We start from the raw sequence: 18,356 nt of genomic DNA on the forward strand, positions 1-18,356 counted from the left end.
ACTGGGGTAGTGTACTGGTGGGAACAGGTCTGTCCCTGTATAACACTGGGGTACAGTTTGGTGGATACAGGTCTGTCACTGTATAACACTGGGGTAGTGTACTGGTGGGAACAGGTCTGTCCCTGTATAACACTGGAGTACAGTACTGGTGGGGACAGGTCTCTCCCTGTATAACATTGGGTTACAGTACTGATGGGGACAGGTCTGTCCCTGTGTAACACTGGAGTACAGAACCGGTGGGTACAGGTATGTCCCTGTATAACATTGGGTTACGGTACTGGTGGGGACAGGTCTCTCCCTGTGTAACACTGGGGTACAGTACTGGTGGGGACAGGTCTGTCACTGTGCAACACTGGGATACAGTACCGGTGGGGACAGGTCTGTCCCTGTATAACACTGGAGTACAGTACTGGTGGGGACAGGTCTGTCCCTGTATAACACTGGAGTACAGTACTGGTGGGGACAGGTCTCTCCCTGTGTAAAACTGGGGTACAGTACTGGTGGGGACAGGTCTCTCCCTGTGTAACACTGGGGTACCGTACTGGTGGGGACAGGTCTGTCCCTGTGTAACACTGGGGTACAGTACTGGTGGGGACAGGTCTCTCCCTGTGTAACACTGGGGTACAGTACTGGTGGGGACAGGTCTGTCCCTGTGTAACACTGGGGTACAGTACTGGTGGGGACAGGTCTCTCCCTGTGTAATACTGGGGTACAGTACTTGTAGGGACAGGTCTGTCCCTGTGTAACACTGGGGTACAGTACTGGTGGGGACAGGTCTGTCCCTGTGTAACACTGGAGTACAGTACTGGTGGGGACAGGTCTCTCCCTGTGTAACACTGGGGTACAGTACTTGTGGGGACAGGTCTGTCCCTGTGTAACACTGGGGTACAGTACTGGTGGGGACAGGTCTGTCCCTGTGTAACACTGGAGTACAGTACTGGTGGGGACAGGTATGTCCCTGTGTAACACTGGAGTACAGTACTGGTGGGGACAGGTCTCTCCCTGTGTAACACTGGGGTACAGTACTGGTGGGGACAGGTCTGTCCCTGTGTAACACTGGGGTACAGTACTGGTGGGGACAGGTCTGTCCCTGTGTAACACTGGGGTACAGTACTGGTGGGGACAGGTCTGTCACTGTATAACACTGGGGTACTGTACTGGTGGGGACAGGTCTGTCCCTGTGTAACACTGGAGTACAGTACTGGTGGGGACAGGTCTGTCCCTGTGTAACACTGGGGTACAGTACTGGTGGGGACAGGTCTCTCCCTGTGTAACACTGGGGTACAGTACTGGTGGGGACATGTCTCTCCCTGTGTAACACTGGGGTACAGTACTGGTGGGGACAGGTCTGTCCCTGTGTAACACTGGAGTACAGTACTGGTGGGGACAGGTCTGTCCCTGTGTAACACGAGTACAGTACTGGTGGGGACAGGTCTGTCCCTGTGTAACACTGGTGTACAGTACTGGTGGGGACAGGTCTCTCCCTGTGTAACACTGGGGTACAGTACTGGTGGGGACAGGTCTCTCCCTGTGTAACACTGGGGTACAGTACTGGTGGGGACAGGTCTGTCCCTGTGTAACACTGGAGTACAGTACTGGTGGGGACAGGTCTGTCCCTGTGTAACACTGGAGTACAGTACTGGTGGGGACAGGTCTGTCACTGTATAACACTGGAGTACAGTACTGGTGGGGACAGGTCTGTCACTGTATAACACTGGGGTACAGTACTGGTGGGGACAGGTCTGTCACTGTATAACACTGGGGTACAGTACTGGTGGGGACAGGTCTGTCACTGTGTAACACTGGGGTACAGTACTGGTGGGGACAGGTCTGTCCCTGTGTAACACTGGAGTACAGTACTGGTGGGGACAGGTCTGTCCCTGTGTAACACTGGAGTACAGTACTGGTGGGGACAGGTCTGTCCCTGTGTAACACTGGAGTACAGTACTGGTATGATACAGTCTTCCCATTCGACCCGCATTCAGTGAAGTCGCTCATTGCTGCTGCCCCATTGATGAATCAGTCTCTCTCCACTCAACGGCATCACCGCCTCCTAACCAGCCCCCTCCCACGCCTCAGCTTCCTTCCCCCATCCCCTTCCCTCCCTCAACATCACCCAGGGGAGGTGGGCTGTGATGGGCGGGGGATTCGAAGCGGGTGCTCAGAATCCAGAGTAGGACGTTTCCCCGGATTCCGAAAAGGTCATGACCGAGTGGCGCCGGCCCGGTTGGCTCCATCTCTTCACAAAGCTGTGGCTGACGCAGCCCCCCTCGCGGAGGGTCTCCAGCAGCTGCCTGCGGAATTTGACTCCGACGAAGGCGTACAGGAAGGGGTTGAGGCAGCAGTGCACGTTGCCCAGGCAGCCTGTGAGGGAGTAGCCAGTGTCGAGGCGGCCCTCCATCTGGCAGTCCCGCCCGATGGCCCCCAGCCGGTGCAGGGTCTCCACAAACATGGTCACGTTGTACGGGGTCCAGCACACCAGGAAGGCGAGCACCACCACCATGATGACCTTGATGGCCCGGCATTCCTTCCGCCGCTGAAGGTTTTGGGACTGCTTGAGGGTGACAACGATGTTGAGGTAGCAGTAGGCCATGACGAGCAGTGGGGCGAGGAAGCCGGTGATGTGGTAGAAAAAGCGCAGGGTCACAATCCAAGCTTTGGTCTGGTCTGCCTCGTAGCCATGAGCACATTTGAAGGAGCCGTTGGTCCCGATCGGCCTCAGGTAGATGACGTCGGGAATGGCCAGCAGGAGACAGATGACCCACACGGTGAGGCAGCTGAGGGAGATCTGCCACGGCCGGCGCCTCTTGTACATCTGGACCGCGTGCACAATGGACAGGTAGCGGTCAAAGCTGATGCAGACCAGCAGGTAGATGCTGCCGTAGAAGCTGACGTTGTACAGGGCGCCCACAATCTTGCATGTCGCTGTCCAGAAGGTCCAGCCCCAGACGGCCTCGGCTGCCCAGAAGGGCATGCCCACAACCAGCAGAAGGTCAGCCAAGGCCAAGTGAAGAATGTAGGTCTCGGTGACAGCCAGGCTTCGCATGTGCCTGGTGAGGACCAACACCACCATCCCGTTGCCGACCAACCCAACGAGGAAAATAGCCGAGTAGAAGATGGGGATGAAGATACGGCGAAATATTTGGCTGTCAATAGCATCGCAGGGCTCGACTGAACAGACAGCATCGTTGTCACACGGATCATAGCTGTCATTCCACGAAAAGTCATAGCTGGAGTTCCCATCGAAAAATCCAGGGAGGTCAAGAAAATCCTGCAAGAGATCAAAAACATTAAATAAAATGCAAATAAACATGTTGTGGGCCATCTGGAATCTCAAACCGCGTCCTGTGACAACCCTGACAATCACCGACACGAGCCTTTACACAGCAGATTGAGCAACGCAAGGTGTTTCGCCAAATATTAAATTAATCCCTCGATGGGCAAGATTTTAAAAAAACAGCTAAGCCGGGTCACAAAAAGCGAGAACTGACATTTGGGCTGACGTAACACCTCACACCAAACGAGCGGACATGGCAAAGTGCTTCAATGTCCAGTTGGGGTACTGTGGGAAAGGCAGCAGCTGGTGTGCACAGTAAGATCCCACAAGCAGCACCACCACAGTGACATCCAGCAGGGTTTTTTATTGTGATGTTGGTTCAGAGATATTGAGCTCAGGTCATGGGGGCATCTCTGATCTGATGAAGGGGGCATTGACTGGAAAGGTGAGCTTTCCGTTATCCCCCACAGACCCCATGAGAACCTCAGCGGATTTTGCAACACATTTTTCTTTTTCTTTGCGGCAGGAAAAATGCACATATTTTTTGTCAACCCTAAGAGGCACCTGGGACAGCTGCTAAAGCTTGCATCGGAAAGGCAATAGCCTTCCGACAATGCAGCACTCCCTCAGTACTGTCCCTCTGACAGTGCAGCACTCCCTCAGTACTGTCCCTCTGACAGTGCAGCACTCCCTCAGTACTGACTCTCTGACAGTGCAGCATTCCCTCAATACTGACCCTCTGACAGTGCAGCTCTCCCTCAGTACTGACCCTCTGACAGTGCAGCACTCCCTCAGCACTGACCCTCTGACAATGCAGCACTCCCTCAGTACTGACCCTCTGACAGTGCAGCACTCCTTCAGGACTGACCCTCTGACAGTGCAGCACTCCCTCAGTACTGACCCTCTGACAGTGCAGCACTCCCACAGTACTGACTCTCTGACAGTGCAGCACTCCCTCAGCACTGACCCTCTGACAATGCAGCACTCCCTCGGTACTGACCCTCTGACAGTGCAGCACTCCTTCAGGACTGACCCTCTGACAGTGCAGCACTCCCTCAGTACTGACCCTCTGACAGTGCAGCACTCCCACAGTACTGACTCTCTGACAGTGCAGCACTCCCTCAGCACTGACCCTCTGACAATGCAGCACTCCCTCAGTACTGACCCTCTGACAGTGCAGCACTCCCTCAGGACTGACCCTCTGACAGTGCAGCGCTCCCTCAGTACTGACCCTCTGACACTGCAGCACTCCCTCAGTACTGACCCTCTGACAGTGCAGCGACTCCCTCAGTACTAACCCTCTGACAGTGCAGCACTCCCTCAGTACTTACCCTCTGACAGTGCAGCACTCCCTCAGTACTGTCCCTCTGACAGTGCAGCACTCCCTCAGTACTGACTCTCTGACAGTGCAGCACTCCCTCAGCACTGACCCTCTGACAATGCAGCACTCCCTCAGTACTGACCCTCTGACAGTGCAGCACTCCTTCAGGACTGACCCTCTGACAGTGCAGCACTCCCTCAGTACTGACCCTCTGACAGTGCAGCACTCCCACAGTACTGACTCTCTGACAGTGCAGCACTCCCTCAGCACTGACCCTCTGACAATGCAGCACTCCCTCAGTACTGACCCTCTGACAGTGCAGCACTCCCTCAGGACTGAACCTCTGACAGTGCAGCGCTCCCTCAGTACTGACCCTCTGACACTGCAGCACTCCCTCAGTACTGACCCTCTGACAGTGCAGCGACTCCCTCAGTACTAACCCTCTGACAGTGCAGCACTCCCTCAGTACTGACCCTCTGACAGTGCAGCACTCCCTCAGTACTGACACTCTGACAGTGCAGCACTCCCTCAGTACTGACCCTCTGACAGTGCAGCACTTCCTCAGCACTGACCCTCTGACAATGCAGCACTCCCTCAGTACTGACCCTCTGACAGTGCAGCACTCCCTCAGTACTGACCCTCCGACAGTGCAGCACTCCCTCAGGACTGACCCTCTGACAGTGCAGCACTCCCTCAGTACTGACCCTCCGACAATGCAGCACTCCCTCAGGACTGACCCTCTGACAGTGCAGCACTCCCTCAGTACTGACCCTCTGACAATGCAGCACTCCCTCAGTACTGACCCTCTGACAGTGCAGCACTCCCTCAGTACTGACCCTCTGACAGTGCAGCACTCCCTCAGTACTGACCCTGACAGTGCAGCACTCCCTCAGTACTGACCCTCTGACAGTGCAGCACTCCCTCAGTACTGACCCTCTGACAGTGCAGCACTCCCTCTGTACTGACCCTCTGACAGTGCAGCTCTCCTTCAGTGCTGACCCTCCGACAATGCAGCACTCCCTCAGTACTGACTTTCTGACTATGTAGGACTCTCTCAGTCATGACCCTCTGACAGTGCAGCTCTATGGACGGCATGGTAGCACAGTGGTTAGCACTGTTGCTTCACAGCGCCAGGCGACTGGGTTCGAATCCCCGTTTGGGTCACCGGCTGTGCAGTATCTTCACGTTCTCCCTGTGTCTGCGTGGGTTTCTTTCGGGTGTTCCGGTTTCCTCACACAAGTTCCGAAAGATGGGTTTGTTAGGAGAATTGGACATTCTGAATTCTCCCTCAGTGCACCTGAGCAGGTGCCGGAGTGTGGCGACCAGGGGCTTTTCACAGTAATTTCCTTGCAATGTTAATGTAAGCCTACTTGTGACAACAATAAAAATTACCATTATCATTATTATCTCCCTTCGTATTGACCTCTGGAAGTGCAGCATTCCCTCAGTATTGTCCCTCTGAGAGTTCAGCGTTCCCACAGTACTGACTCTCTGACAGTGTAGCACTCCCTCAGTACTGACCCTCTGACAGTTCTGTTCCCCCTCATTACTGACCCTCTGACAGTGCGGCACTCCCTCAATGCTGATCCTCTGACAGTGCGGCACTCCCTCAATGCTGATCCTCTGACAGTGTGGCACTCCCTCAATGCTGATCCTCTGACAGAGCGGCACTCCCTCAATGCTGATCCTCTGACAGTGTGGCACTCCCTCAATGCTGATCCTCTGACAGTGTGGCACTCCCTCAGTGCTGATCCTCTGAGAGTGCGGCACTCGCTTAGTACTGACCCTCTGACATTGCGGCACTTACTCAATACTCTACTTCCAGGTCATCCCAATTTGCTGCTCCCTGATGCACCTTCAATAAGCACATGATGAGTGATGAATGTATCTGAGGCTTTAATACACTAAACAGCAAGCCTCCTGCCTCTGGACCCGAACTGGGTCGGAGGCGGAGACTTGCCACCTTTATACATAAGCCTGAGGGGAGGAGCACAGGCAGAGACAGCCTGGACAAGCCCAGGCATGCACAACACAACACAATGCGATACAATGCAATACCGTGGTTTACCACACTCTCAAACCCTGGAATGGGACAGAAACCCGGAACCTTGCGATCCGGAGACGAGACTGCTGCCCGATGGGAGGCTGCGTGCTCTGCATCATGTACCTGTCTGAGGGACCTTGATGTGCGCAAATTCCTACATTCAACGAATGACCACACTTTGGACCGGTCATCGTTGTCTGGAAACGCTTTGGGCTGTGCCTCGGGTGTGCATGGCGCTGCCGAATAATTATTTCAGCAACGTTTAGAACTTGCCTTCATGCTGACCCATGTGTGGATTGGATTGTCTGCTGCCTGGGTCTCAGGTGACCAACAGAGGCTCCGCAGAACGGCTCTGTCACGCTAACCACACAGCAAGAGGAAGCACAGAAATAGTCAGCAATATACAGCCTGCTCAATGCTTGTTCATTTCTATGACTTTATGTAGGAGCTGTGTATGTGTGTGTGTGTGTGTATGTATGTGTGTGCATGTGTGTGTGTGTGGGTGTCTGTGTGTGTTTGTGTGTGTATACATGTGTGTGCGTGCATAGGTGTGTGTGTGTTTGTGTGTGCATATGTGTGTGTGCATGTGCCTGTGTGTATCTGTGTGTATATATGTGTGTGTGTGCATATGTATACATGTATGTGTGTGTGCGTGCATGTGTATGTGTGCGTGTGTATGTGCTTGGGCTTGATTGGTGATGCACGATCAATTGCACAGAGACGAGAGTTGAATACAACTGAGGCTTTATTACTCTAAGATGTGTGGCCTCCTACAGCAGCTGGCGAAATGGCTGCTGTACTGGGAGCACGCATATTTATACTCCGCCTACTGGGCGGAGCCAGCAGGCAGGGACTACCCCCGTATCTGTAGTACAGGGTCTGACCACAAATCTCCTAATATATACAACAGTGGTGATTACCACATTCACCCCCTGTTAAAATTGAGTCCGGCGGGGGTGGCGGAGAACTATATACAGAACAAGTTTAATATACAGAGGCAAAAAAAATTTTTGAAGTCCAATACAAGGTGGTTTGATAGTCCTGAATCAATTATAGATTTAGCCGGTCCGGGGCCTTGATGTGGCGTTGGGAGCGACGCAGTGGTGGCGGCGATTCCGGTGTTGGTCTGGTCCTCGGTGAGTCCCGGAGCGTGCCGAAATCATCTTCATCCTCGGGCGTGGGCAGGGGGAGGACGGATGGTCCTGAGGGAGTTGCTGCTGGGTGCGCCGGGGGAGGGGGGTGGAGCCGGGCCGGAGGGGTGTGTGTGTGGAACCTGCTGGTGCCAAGTCCCTGAGGGAGACAGTATCCTGGCGGCCGTCGGGGTACACTATGTAGGCAGACTGGGGGTTAGCGTGGAGTAACTGCACCGTCTCAACCAACGGGTCTGCCTTGTGGAGTCGGACGTGCTTACGGAGGAGTACGGGTCCTGGAGCTGCGAGCCAAGTCGGGAGCGACACCCCGGATGTGGACTTCCTGGGGAAGGCAAAGAGACGTTCATGGTGTGTGTCATTAGTCGCAGTGCATAGGAGCGACCGAATGGAGTGCAGTGTGTCGGGGAGGACCTCCTGCCAGTGGGAGACCGGGAGATTTCTGGACCGTAGGGCCAGTTGGACTGCCCTACAGACTGTCCCTTTCTCCCTCTCCACCTGCCTGTTTCCCCGGGGGTTATAGCTGGTCGTCCTGCTGGAGGCGATACCCATAAGGCCATAAGACATAGGAGCAGAAGTAAGGCCATTCGGCCCATCGAGTCCACTCCACCATTCAATCATGGCTGATTTCAACTCCATTTACCCGCTCTCCATAGCCCTTAATTCCTCGAGAAATCAAGAATTTATCAACTTCTGTCTTAAAGACACTCAACGTCCCGGCCTCCACCGCCCTCTGTGGCAATGAATTCCACAGACCCACCACTCTCTGGCTGAAGAAATTTCTCCTCATCTCTGTTCTAAAGTGACTCCCTTTTATTCTAAGGCTGTGCCCCCGAGTCCTCGTCTCCCCTGATAATGGAAACAACTTCCCTAAGCCATCCATTATCTTGTAAGTTTCTGTTAGATCTCCCCTCAACCTCCTAAACTCCAATGAATATAATCCCAGGATCCTCAGACGTTCATCGTATGTTAGGCCTACCATTCCTGGATCATCTGTGTGAATCTCCGCTGGACCCGCTCCAGTGCCAGTATATCCTTCCTGAGGTGTGGGGCCCAAAATTGCTCACAGTATTCTAAATGGGGCCTAACTAATGCTTTATAAAGCTTCAGAAGTACAGCCCTGCTTTTATATTCCAAGCCTCTTGAGATAAATGACAACATTGCATTTGCTTTCTTAATTACGGACTCAACCTGCAAGTTTACCTTAGAGAATCCTGGACTAGGACCCCCAAGTCCCTTTGCACTTCAGCATTATGAATTTTGTCACCGTTTAGAAAATAGTCCATGCATCTATTCTTTTTTCCAAAGTGCAAGACCTCGCACTTGCCCACGTTGAATTTCATCAGCCATTTCTTAGACCATTCTCCTAAACTGTCTAAATCTTTCTGCAGACTCCCCACCTCCTCCATACTACCTGCCCCTCCGCCTATCTTTGTATCATCGGCAAACTTAGCCAGAATGCCCCCAGTCCCGTCATCTAGATCGTTAATATATAAAGAGAACAGCTGTGGCCCCAACACTGAACCCTGCGGGACACCACTCGTCATCGGTTGCCATCCCAACTCTCTGCCTTCTGCCTGACAGCCAATTGTCAATCCATGTTAGTACCTTGCCTCGAATACCTTATTTTACTCAGATACCCCTGCTCAGCAGGAACTGATGCACCTCATCGCTCATGAATGAGGATCCCCTGTCGCTGTGGATGTAGGCGCGGAAGCCGAACAGCGAGAAGATGGTGTTGAGGGCTTTGATGACGGTGGCAGATGTCATGTCGGGGCATGGGATGGCGAAGGGGAATCTGGAGTACTCATCAACCACACTGAGGAAATACGTGTTATGGTCGGTGGACGGGAGGGGCCCTTTGAAATCCATGCTGAGGCGTTCAAAGGGGCGGGAGGCCTTCACCAGGCATGCGCGGTCCGGCTGGTAGAAGTGCAGTTTGCACTCCGCACAGACCAGTCAGTCGCTGGTGATTGCCCTGACTTCCTCAACGGAGTATGAAATGAAATGAAATGAAAATCGCTTATTGTCACAAGTAGGCTTCAAATGAAGTTACTGTGAAAAGTCCCTAGTCGCCACATTCCGGCGCCTGTTCGGGGAGGCTGATACGGGAGTAGTGCAGATTGCGGGCCTTTATGAAGTGGTACAACCGTGTGACTCCCGGGTGACAAAGGTTATCGTGCAGGGTCCGGAGTCGGTCTACTTGTTCGCTGGCACATGTACCTCGGGATAGGGCATCTGGGGGCTCGTTGAGTTTACCGGGGCGATACAAAATCTCGTAGTTGTAGCTGGAGAGCTCGATTCTCCACATCAAGATTTTATCATTTTTGATCTTGCCCCGCTGTGTGTTATTGAACATGAAAGCTACCGACCGTTGGTCAGTGAGGAGAGTGAATCTCCTGCCGGCCAGGTAATGCCTCCAATGCTGCACAGCTTCAACGATGGCTTGGGCCTCTTTTTCGACGGAGGAGTGCCGAATTTCGGAGGCATGAAGGGTGTGGGAAAAGAATGCCACGGGCCTGCCTGCCTGGTTGAGTGTGGCGGCAGACGGCGCTCTCCACTTGAAAGAGCAACGTCTCGTCCACTGCGTGCATCGCGGCCTTGGCGATATCAGCTCTAATACGGTTGAAGACATGTTGAGCCTCGGCCGTCAGGGGAAAACGGGTGGACTGGATGAATGGGCGGGCCTTGTCCGCATAGTTTGGGACCCACTGGGCGGAGTAAGAAAAGAACCCCAGGCAGCATTTGAGGGCCTTGGGGCAGCGGGGAGGGGGAGCTCCATGAGGGGGCGCATGAGGTCGGGGTCGAGCCCCAGAACTCCGTTCTGGACCACATAGCCGAGGATGGCTAAGCGGTTTGTGCTGAATACGCACTTCTCCTTGTTATAGTTGAGGTTTAGAAATCGTGGTCGTGGCGGTGTGGAAAAATTTGGCAAGGTTGGCATCGTGGTCCTGCTGATCGTGGCCGCAGATGGTGACATTGTCTAGGTACGGGAAAGTGGCCCGCAACCCGTACTGGTCGACCATTCGGTTCATCTCCCTTTGGAAGACCGAGACCCCGTTGGTGACGCTGAAGGGAACCCTGAGAAACTGGTAGAGACGGCCATCTGCCTCGAAGGCAGTGTATGAGTAGGGTGATGAGATGGGTAAGGTGTAGGACCTTGGGTAGGGTGCTCTTTCCAAGAGCCGGTGCAGACTCGATGGGCCGAATGGCCTCCTTCTGCACTGTAAATTCTATGATTCTATGGGCGGTCCGCCTTACGGATGGGGAGCTGGTGGTAGGCGGATTTGAGGTCAACAGTTGAGAAGATCCGGTATTGTGTAATCTGATTGACCATATCAGATATGTGTGGGAGGGGGTACGCGTCGAGCTGTGTGTACCGATTGATGGTCTGGCTGTAGTCCACGACCATTCTGTGTTTCTCCCCAGTTTTCACCACTACCACTTGAGCTCACCAGGGGCTGTTGCTCGCCTCGATGATGCCTTCCCGAAGCAGCCGCTGGACCTCTGACCTGATGAAGGTCCTGTCCTGGGTGCTGTGCCGTCTGCTCCTGGTGGCGACGGGTTTGCAATCCGGGGTTAGGTTTGCGAATAGGGAAGGTGGTTCGACCTTTAGGGTCGTGAGGCCGCACACAGTAAGGGGTGGTAGGGGCCCGCCGAATTTCAGTGTTAGGCTCTGGAGGTTACACTGGAAGTCCAGGCCGAGTAGCAGGGCAGCGCAGAGGTTGGGGAGGACGTAGAGGCGGAAGCCGCTGAATTCTACGCCCTGGACGGTGAGCGTGGCTGTACAGTACCCCCCGATCGCCACGAGGTGGGAGCCGGAGGCCAGGGAGATTCTCTGATTGGTGGGGTGTACCGCGAGGGAGCAGCGCCTTACCGTATCGGGATGGATGAAGCTTTCGGTGCTCCCGGAGTCCAGCAGGTAAGAGGTCTCGTGCCCATCGATCTTCACGCTTGTCGAGGCGGTGGCTAGATTGTGCGGGCGAGACTGGTCGATCGTGACCAAGGCGAGTCGTGGCTGGTCGTCGCTGGTGTTGAACGATGGAGTGCCCGGGGGGCACGGGTCCTGGAACGATGGTGGTGCCCATGTGCCGTGGGGGAGACAAGATGGCGGTGCCTGATGTTCTTGGGGTGGACAAGATGTATGCACGTGGTCCGAGGAGGGGAAGATGGCAGCGCCCACTGTCCGTACGTGAGGGGGGTCGGAGCGATAGTGGCGACTGAGCGGGCCTGGCACAATGCAGCAAAGTGCCCCTTCTTGCCACAGGCCTTGCAAAGGGCGCTTCGGGTCGGGCAGCGTTGGCAGGGGTGTTTCTGTTGCCGCAGAAGTAACATCGGGGGCCCCCGGGGTTGGCTGGCTGGTGCGTGGCACAGGTGTAGGATAGGCTGGGTGAGGCCCCTGGTGGGGCGGCCGTCAGTGGAGTGCACAATGCGTAGGAGGGGTGGGCCACGCGGCTGGGGGTGTAGGCCTGAATATTGCGCAAGGCGACCGTCAGCAATAGCGCCAGTTTTTTTGTTGCTGCGAGGTCCAGCGTGGCCCCCTCTAAAAGTCGCTGGCGTATGAGGTCTGACCCTATCCCCGTAACGAAGGCGTCCCGCATGAGGAGGTTTGAATGTTCCGTGGCCGTAACGGCCTGACTGTCACAGTCTCTGACTAGGGGAATTCAGACACGCCAGAAATCTTCTACGGACTCACCAGGGAGTTGACTGCGAGTAGAGAGTACGTGTCTGGTGAAGAGCGTGTTCGTCTGCTGGGCGTAATTCTCTTTCAGTAGCGCCATGGCTTCATCATAGGTCGGCACGTTCTGGATAAGCGGAAAAACATTGGAGCTCAGCCGCGAGTAGAGGATCTGGATCTTCTGAGCTTCCGGATCCAGCTGCAGGCGATCCGGCTTGATGCGGGGGTCCATCTTCTGAACATCTTAGAGTAATAACTTGTTGCACGATCAATTGCATAGAGACGAGAGTTGAATACAACTGAGGCTTTATTACTCTAAGATATGTGGCCTCCTACAGCAGCTGGCGAAATGGCTGCTGTACTGGGAGCACACATATTTATACTCCGCCTACTGGGCGGAGCCCGCAGGCAGGGACTACCCCCGTACCTGTAGTACAGGGGCCTTACCACACATCTCCTAATATGTACAACAGTGGTGATTACCACATTTGGAAAGCTCAGAAATGAACAGGTCTCAGAAATGACATACTGAGAAGTATGTAATTGATTGCCTCGTGCCAACTGTGACTTCTGCACACTCTTTGCTAAAAGTACCAATGTTGTTCTTGTTCTTTTCCATACACTTTAGCATAAGGCTTTCGGCCTACACCCACAGTCCAGTACTGAAGTAGTGCATGCTATTGGAGTCACTGCTCCTCAGACGTAACATGAGTTGACGGACAATGGTGAGTGGGTGTTAAAGATCCCACGGCCACTGTTTGAGGAAGAGCTGGAGGTTGGTGAGATGGGCGGAGGGAGTGGCTGGGATGGGAGAGGTGGGGGCAAGGGGGGCAGGGGGGCAGTTTACCCCAATGTCCTGGGGCCAATATTTATCCCTCGAAAATCACTGAAGAATGGTCTGGGTAATGATCACGTTTGCTGTATGTGGGATCTCGCTGTGTTCTAATTGGCTGCAGCATTTCCTACATTACCACAGAGGTCACACTTTCAGAAAAATACTTCTTGAGCTGTGAAACGCTTTTGGAGATTGTGAAAAGGTCAACCAGAAATCTGTTTTTCTCCAGCCGACGCCACGATTAATTCCAATTCGCTCCGGTGAAGTCGGTCCCTTCTCAAGCTGGTGGCTCAGCCATTGTTTAGCTTCAGTGACGCGGAAGGGGAGTCTGAGGGAGGGGGAGATTCAGGGATGGGTAAACTGAGGGAGGGAGGTGGAAGGAGGGGGCAGACAGAGGGAGGAGGGTGACTGAGGGTGGGGGAGACTGAGGTTGGTGACTGCTGGGGGGGCGATTGAGGGAGGGGGTCAGAGGGAGGGACTGACTGAGGGCGGGGAGAGACTGAGGGTGGAAGGCAATTAAGGGAGGGGGAGACTGAAGGAGGGGGGAGACCAAGGGGGAGACTGAAGGAGGGGGTGTGACTGAGGGAGGAACTGGCTGAAGGGAAGGGAGACTGAGGGCGAGGGGCGACTGAGGGCAGGGGAGAGTGAGGGAGGGGCTGACTGAGGGCAGGGGAGAGTGAGGGAGGGGCTGACTGAGGGCAGGGGAGACTGAGGGAGGGGCTGACTAAGGGCAGGGGAGACTGAGGGAGGGGCTGATTGAGGGAGGGGCTGACTGAGGGCAGGGGGAGACTGAGGGAGGAGCTGACTGAGGGCAGGGGAGAGTGGGGGGGGCTGACTGAGGGCAGGGGGAGACTGAGGGAGGGGCTAATTGAGGGAGGGGCTGACTGTGGGCAGAGGAGACTGAGGGAGGGGCTGACTGAGGGCAGGGGAGAGTGGGGGAGGGGCTGACTGAGGACAGGGGAGAGTGGGGGAGGGGCTGACTGAGGGCAGGGGGAGACTGAGGGAGGCGCTGACTGAGGGCAGGGGAGAGTGGGGGAGGGGCTGACTGAGGGCAGGGGGAGACTGAGGGAGGGGCTGACTGAGGGCAGGGTAGAGAGGGGAGGGGCTGACTGAGGGCAGGGGAGAGTCGGGGAGGGGCTAACTGAGGGCAGGGGGAGACTGAGGGAGGGGCTGGCTGAGAGCAGGGGAGAGTGAGGGAGGGGCTGACTGAGGGCAGGGGAGAGTGAGGGAGGGGCTGACTGAAGGCAGGGGGAGACTGAGGGAGGGGCTGACTGAGGGCAGGGGAGACTGAGGGAGGGGCTGACTGAGGGCAGGGGAGACTGAGGGAGGAGCTGACTGAGGGCAGGGGGAGACTCGGAGGAGCTGACTGAGGGCAGGGGAGACTGAGGGAGGCGCTGACTGAGGGAGGGGCTGACTGAGGGCAGGGGAGAGTGGGGGAGGGGCTGACTGAGGGCAGGGGAGAGTGGGGGAGGGGCTGACTGAGGGCAGGGGGAAACTGAGGGAGGGGCTGACTGAGGCCAGGGGAGAGTGGGGGAGGGGCTGACAGAGGCCAGGGGAGAGTGGGGGAGGGGCTGACAGAGGGCAGGGGAGACTGAGGGAGGGGCTGACTGAGAGCAGGGGAGAGTGGGGGAGGGGCTGACTGAGGGCAGGGGAAATTGAGGGAGGGGAGAGTGAGGGAGGGGCTGCCTGAGGGAGGGGGAGACTGAGGGGGGGACTGACTGAGGGCAGGGGAGAGTGAGGGAGGGGCTGACTGAGGGCAGGGTGACTGAGGGAGGGGCTGACTGAGGGCAGGGGAGAGTGAGGGAGGGGCTGACTGAGGGCAGGGGAGAGTGAGGGAGGGGCTGACTGAGGGCAGGGGAGACTGAGGGATGGGCTGACTGAGGGCAGGGGGGAGTGAGGGTGGATCTGACTGAGGGCAGGGGAGACTGAGGGAGGGGCTGATTGAGGGTAGGGGCTGACTGAGGGAGGAGCTGACTGAGGAAGGGGTGAGTGAGGGAGGGGCTGGCTGTAGGCAGGGTAGACAGAGAGGGGCTGACTGAGGGAGGGGCTGACTGAGGGCAGGGGTGACTGAGGGAGGGGCTGACTGAGGGCAGGGGAGACTGAGGGAGGAGCTGACTGAGGGCAGGGGAGACTGAGGGAGGGGCTGACTGAGGGAGGGGCTGACTGAGGCCAGGGGAGAGTGAGGGAGGGTCTGACTGAGGGCAGGGGAGACTGAGAGAGGGTCTGACTGAGGGATGGGCTGACTGAGGGCAGGGGGGAGTGAGGGTGGAGCTGACTGAGGGCAGGGGAGACTGAGGGAGGGGCTGACTGAGGGCAGGGGAGACTGAGGGAGGGGCTGGCTGAGGGCAGGGGAGAGTGAGGGAGGGGCTGACTGAGGGCAGGGGAGAGTGAGGGAGGGGCTGGCTGAGGGCAGGGGAGACTGAGGGAGGGGCTGGCTGAGGGCAGGGGAGAGTGAGGGAGGGGCTGACTGAGGGCAGGGGAGACTGAGGGAGGTGAGACTGAGGGCAGGGGAGAGTGAGGGAGGGGCTGACTGAGGGCAGGGGAGAGTGAGGGAGGGGCTGGCTGAGGGCAGGGGAGACTGAGGGAGGGGCTGACTGAGGGCAGGGGAGTTTGAGGGAGGGGCTGGCTGAGGGCAGGGGAGACTGAGGGAGGGGCTGGCTGAGGGCAGGGGAGACTGAGGGAGGGGCTGACTGAGGGCAGGGGAGACTGAGGGAGGGGCTGACTGAGGGCAGGGGAGTCTGAGGGAGGGGCTGGCTGAGGGCAGGTGAGACTGAGGGCTGGGGAGACTGAGGGAGGGGGTGACTGAGGGAGGGGCTGACTGAGGGCAGGGGAGACTGAGGGAGGGGCTGGCTGAGGGCAGGGGAGACTGAGGGCAGGGGAGACTGGGGGAGGGGCTGACTGAGGGCAGGGGAGACTGAGGGGGGAACTGACTGAGGGCAGGGGACAGTGAGGGAGGGGCTGACTGAGGGCAGGGGAGACTGAGGGAGGGGCTGACTGAGGGCAGGGGAGAGTGAGGGAGGCGAGACTGAGGGCAGGGGAGAGTGAGGGAGGGGCTGACTGAGGGCAGGGGACAGTGAGGGAGGCGAGACTGAGGGCAGGGGAGAGTGAGGGAGGGGCTGACTGAGGGCAGGGGAGACTGAGGGAGGCGAGACTGAGGGCAGGGGAGAGTGAGGGAGGGGCTGACTGAGGGCAGGGGAGACTGAGGGAGGGGCTGGCTGAGGGCAGGGGAGAGTGAGGGAGGGGCTGACTGAGGGAGGGGAGAGTGAGGGAGGGGAGAGTGAGGGAGGGACTGGCTGAGGGCAGGGGAGACTGAGGGCGGGGCTGACTGAGGGCCGGTGGGAACACTCTTTTGTGCAAACTGCGCAGTGGCTGCCATGTTTCCCACATGAAGATAGTGCGTAGTCTTTAACAATGACAGTGCTTCATTGTGATTTGCTGAGGGGGACATCCTGTCCATTTCTTCTGAAACCTGGTGTAGGGTTTGGTCAGTGGTGAGTTCTCGAATTGGAAATTGCCCCTGTGTCTAATTTATTTCAGAAAGTCAGTCAGGTTGGAGCAGTCAGCATCTGTGGAGTTCACACGTTGTGATGGAACAGACGACCTTGGTTTCGGTCAGACTCCGCTTCCTGTTTCGCGACCCGTTGCTGACACCATTTTAAATTAAAGCTCGTTTACTGTGTAAAGGCCGAGAATGAAGAAAGGAAGGCCTGGTCTCACTCAGCGTGATAGTCAGGGGAGTTATTGAGGGCGGGCGAATGGGGCCTCATGATTGACCCAGTGCCACAGGTTCAGGAAGGACTCCAAAATTAAATGCCCCTGCCCTCACTAATCCCCTTGCTATTTACGCTGCGGGATAGAGGGTGCACTAGCCAATATCAGGTTGAGCATGCGATGTGAGGCGGGAGACTAGGGCGCGATTCTGCGGAAACATTTCTCAGTTCATTTGTAGTGGGTTTCCTCACCGCTATTCAATGACATTTAGTCATTTTCTCCGGCCCCCTGGGGAGGTTCTCACTGGTTTGGGCTACACATCGGGCGAGTTTCTCCTACTCCGTCCGCCCGGCGACCGGAGAATCCTGCCCGCCGCCAATGGCGTTCTCCATTGTACACGGCTTGCCTGCGGCTGCCTTGCAGCGGGTGGGGCGGGAGAGTCCAGCCCTTAGAGTTTCTTTCAGCAGCTGGACTCCGAGATTGGGCGCCATCTGTTGAGGCCACATCTCGAAGTCAGCACATGGGACAGGGCTTCACAGCTGTGCATGTGCCGTCAACAAGCGAGCTGGGGCCTCTGGCCCCAGAGCCCCCAGAGGACGCCCGCCCGGGGCAGCGAAGGCCACGGGACGAGGTAAGCAGCTGGCTGCCTCCCTCTCAGATGTGCTTCCTGGGGAAACATCTAGAGGTAGTGGTAGAGCTGGGAGGGCCAAGGCTCACTGAGAGCACCGGGAGACGGGGGAGGAGGTGGGATGGGGGGTGGGGGTAGGTAAAGGGCGGGGAGATGGCACTATCAGGAGAATGGGGTATTGTAAAAACACATTAACCACCTTTATGCACAACCATTATGGTGCCTCTGTCACTTTCTTCTGCAATGCGGGCTGACCTCCGAACCCTTGGCCCATCTCTCTAAGCATTTCCCCCCTCACCCCTGTGGCACCCACCCACCCTCCAGTCATGGGCATGTCCCCGCAGCTGTGTCCCATCCTCTGGGTATTTGGATGATGGCTGCTGTGTGTGTGATGTTGCCTCCCGCATTGTTCAAGCACAGTGTCCATGCATCAAGGTGTGATTGGGATGCTAGGCAATGACTCCCACATGCTACATGGCCCGCCCACCCACGGGAATCCACTTGGGTTGTGTGAAGTGCTCACTGAACCACGATTGCCAATTCCCTATTGCCAATAGCTGTCAGCCACATGGCCAGAGGCCTCAGCAGTCAATGCGGGTTATGGGTGGTTGCTGAGGCAAACGAGCAGAGACAAGGGATAAAAACAAGTTACTGTGGCCATTAGCACCCAGTCTCCCTGGGTTTCTGTGGCTATGACTCATCTTTCATTCTCCC

The 18,356-nt window shown here is 56.5% G+C and overlaps 1 protein-coding gene across 1 annotated transcript in view; it reads right to left on the minus strand.

Annotated features, from left to right (window-relative positions):
• Window positions 1–1,730: 1,730 nt before the first annotated feature.
• Window positions 1,731–18,356, minus strand: part of LOC140386546 (C-X-C chemokine receptor type 3-like) — a 53,635-nt gene continuing 37,009 nt past the window's right edge. Inside the window, exon 2 of the mRNA XM_072468967.1 lies at window positions 1,731–3,271. Within this exon, the coding sequence (XP_072325068.1) occupies window positions 2,162–3,271 (1,110 nt within the window). The 3' untranslated portion in view covers window positions 1,731–2,161. The remainder of the gene's footprint in view (window positions 3,272–18,356) is intronic.

This window comes from Scyliorhinus torazame, chromosome 12 (assembly GCF_047496885.1).
Source record: "Scyliorhinus torazame isolate Kashiwa2021f chromosome 12, sScyTor2.1, whole genome shotgun sequence".
In the NCBI taxonomy this organism is placed as follows: Eukaryota; Metazoa; Chordata; class Chondrichthyes; order Carcharhiniformes; family Scyliorhinidae; genus Scyliorhinus; species Scyliorhinus torazame.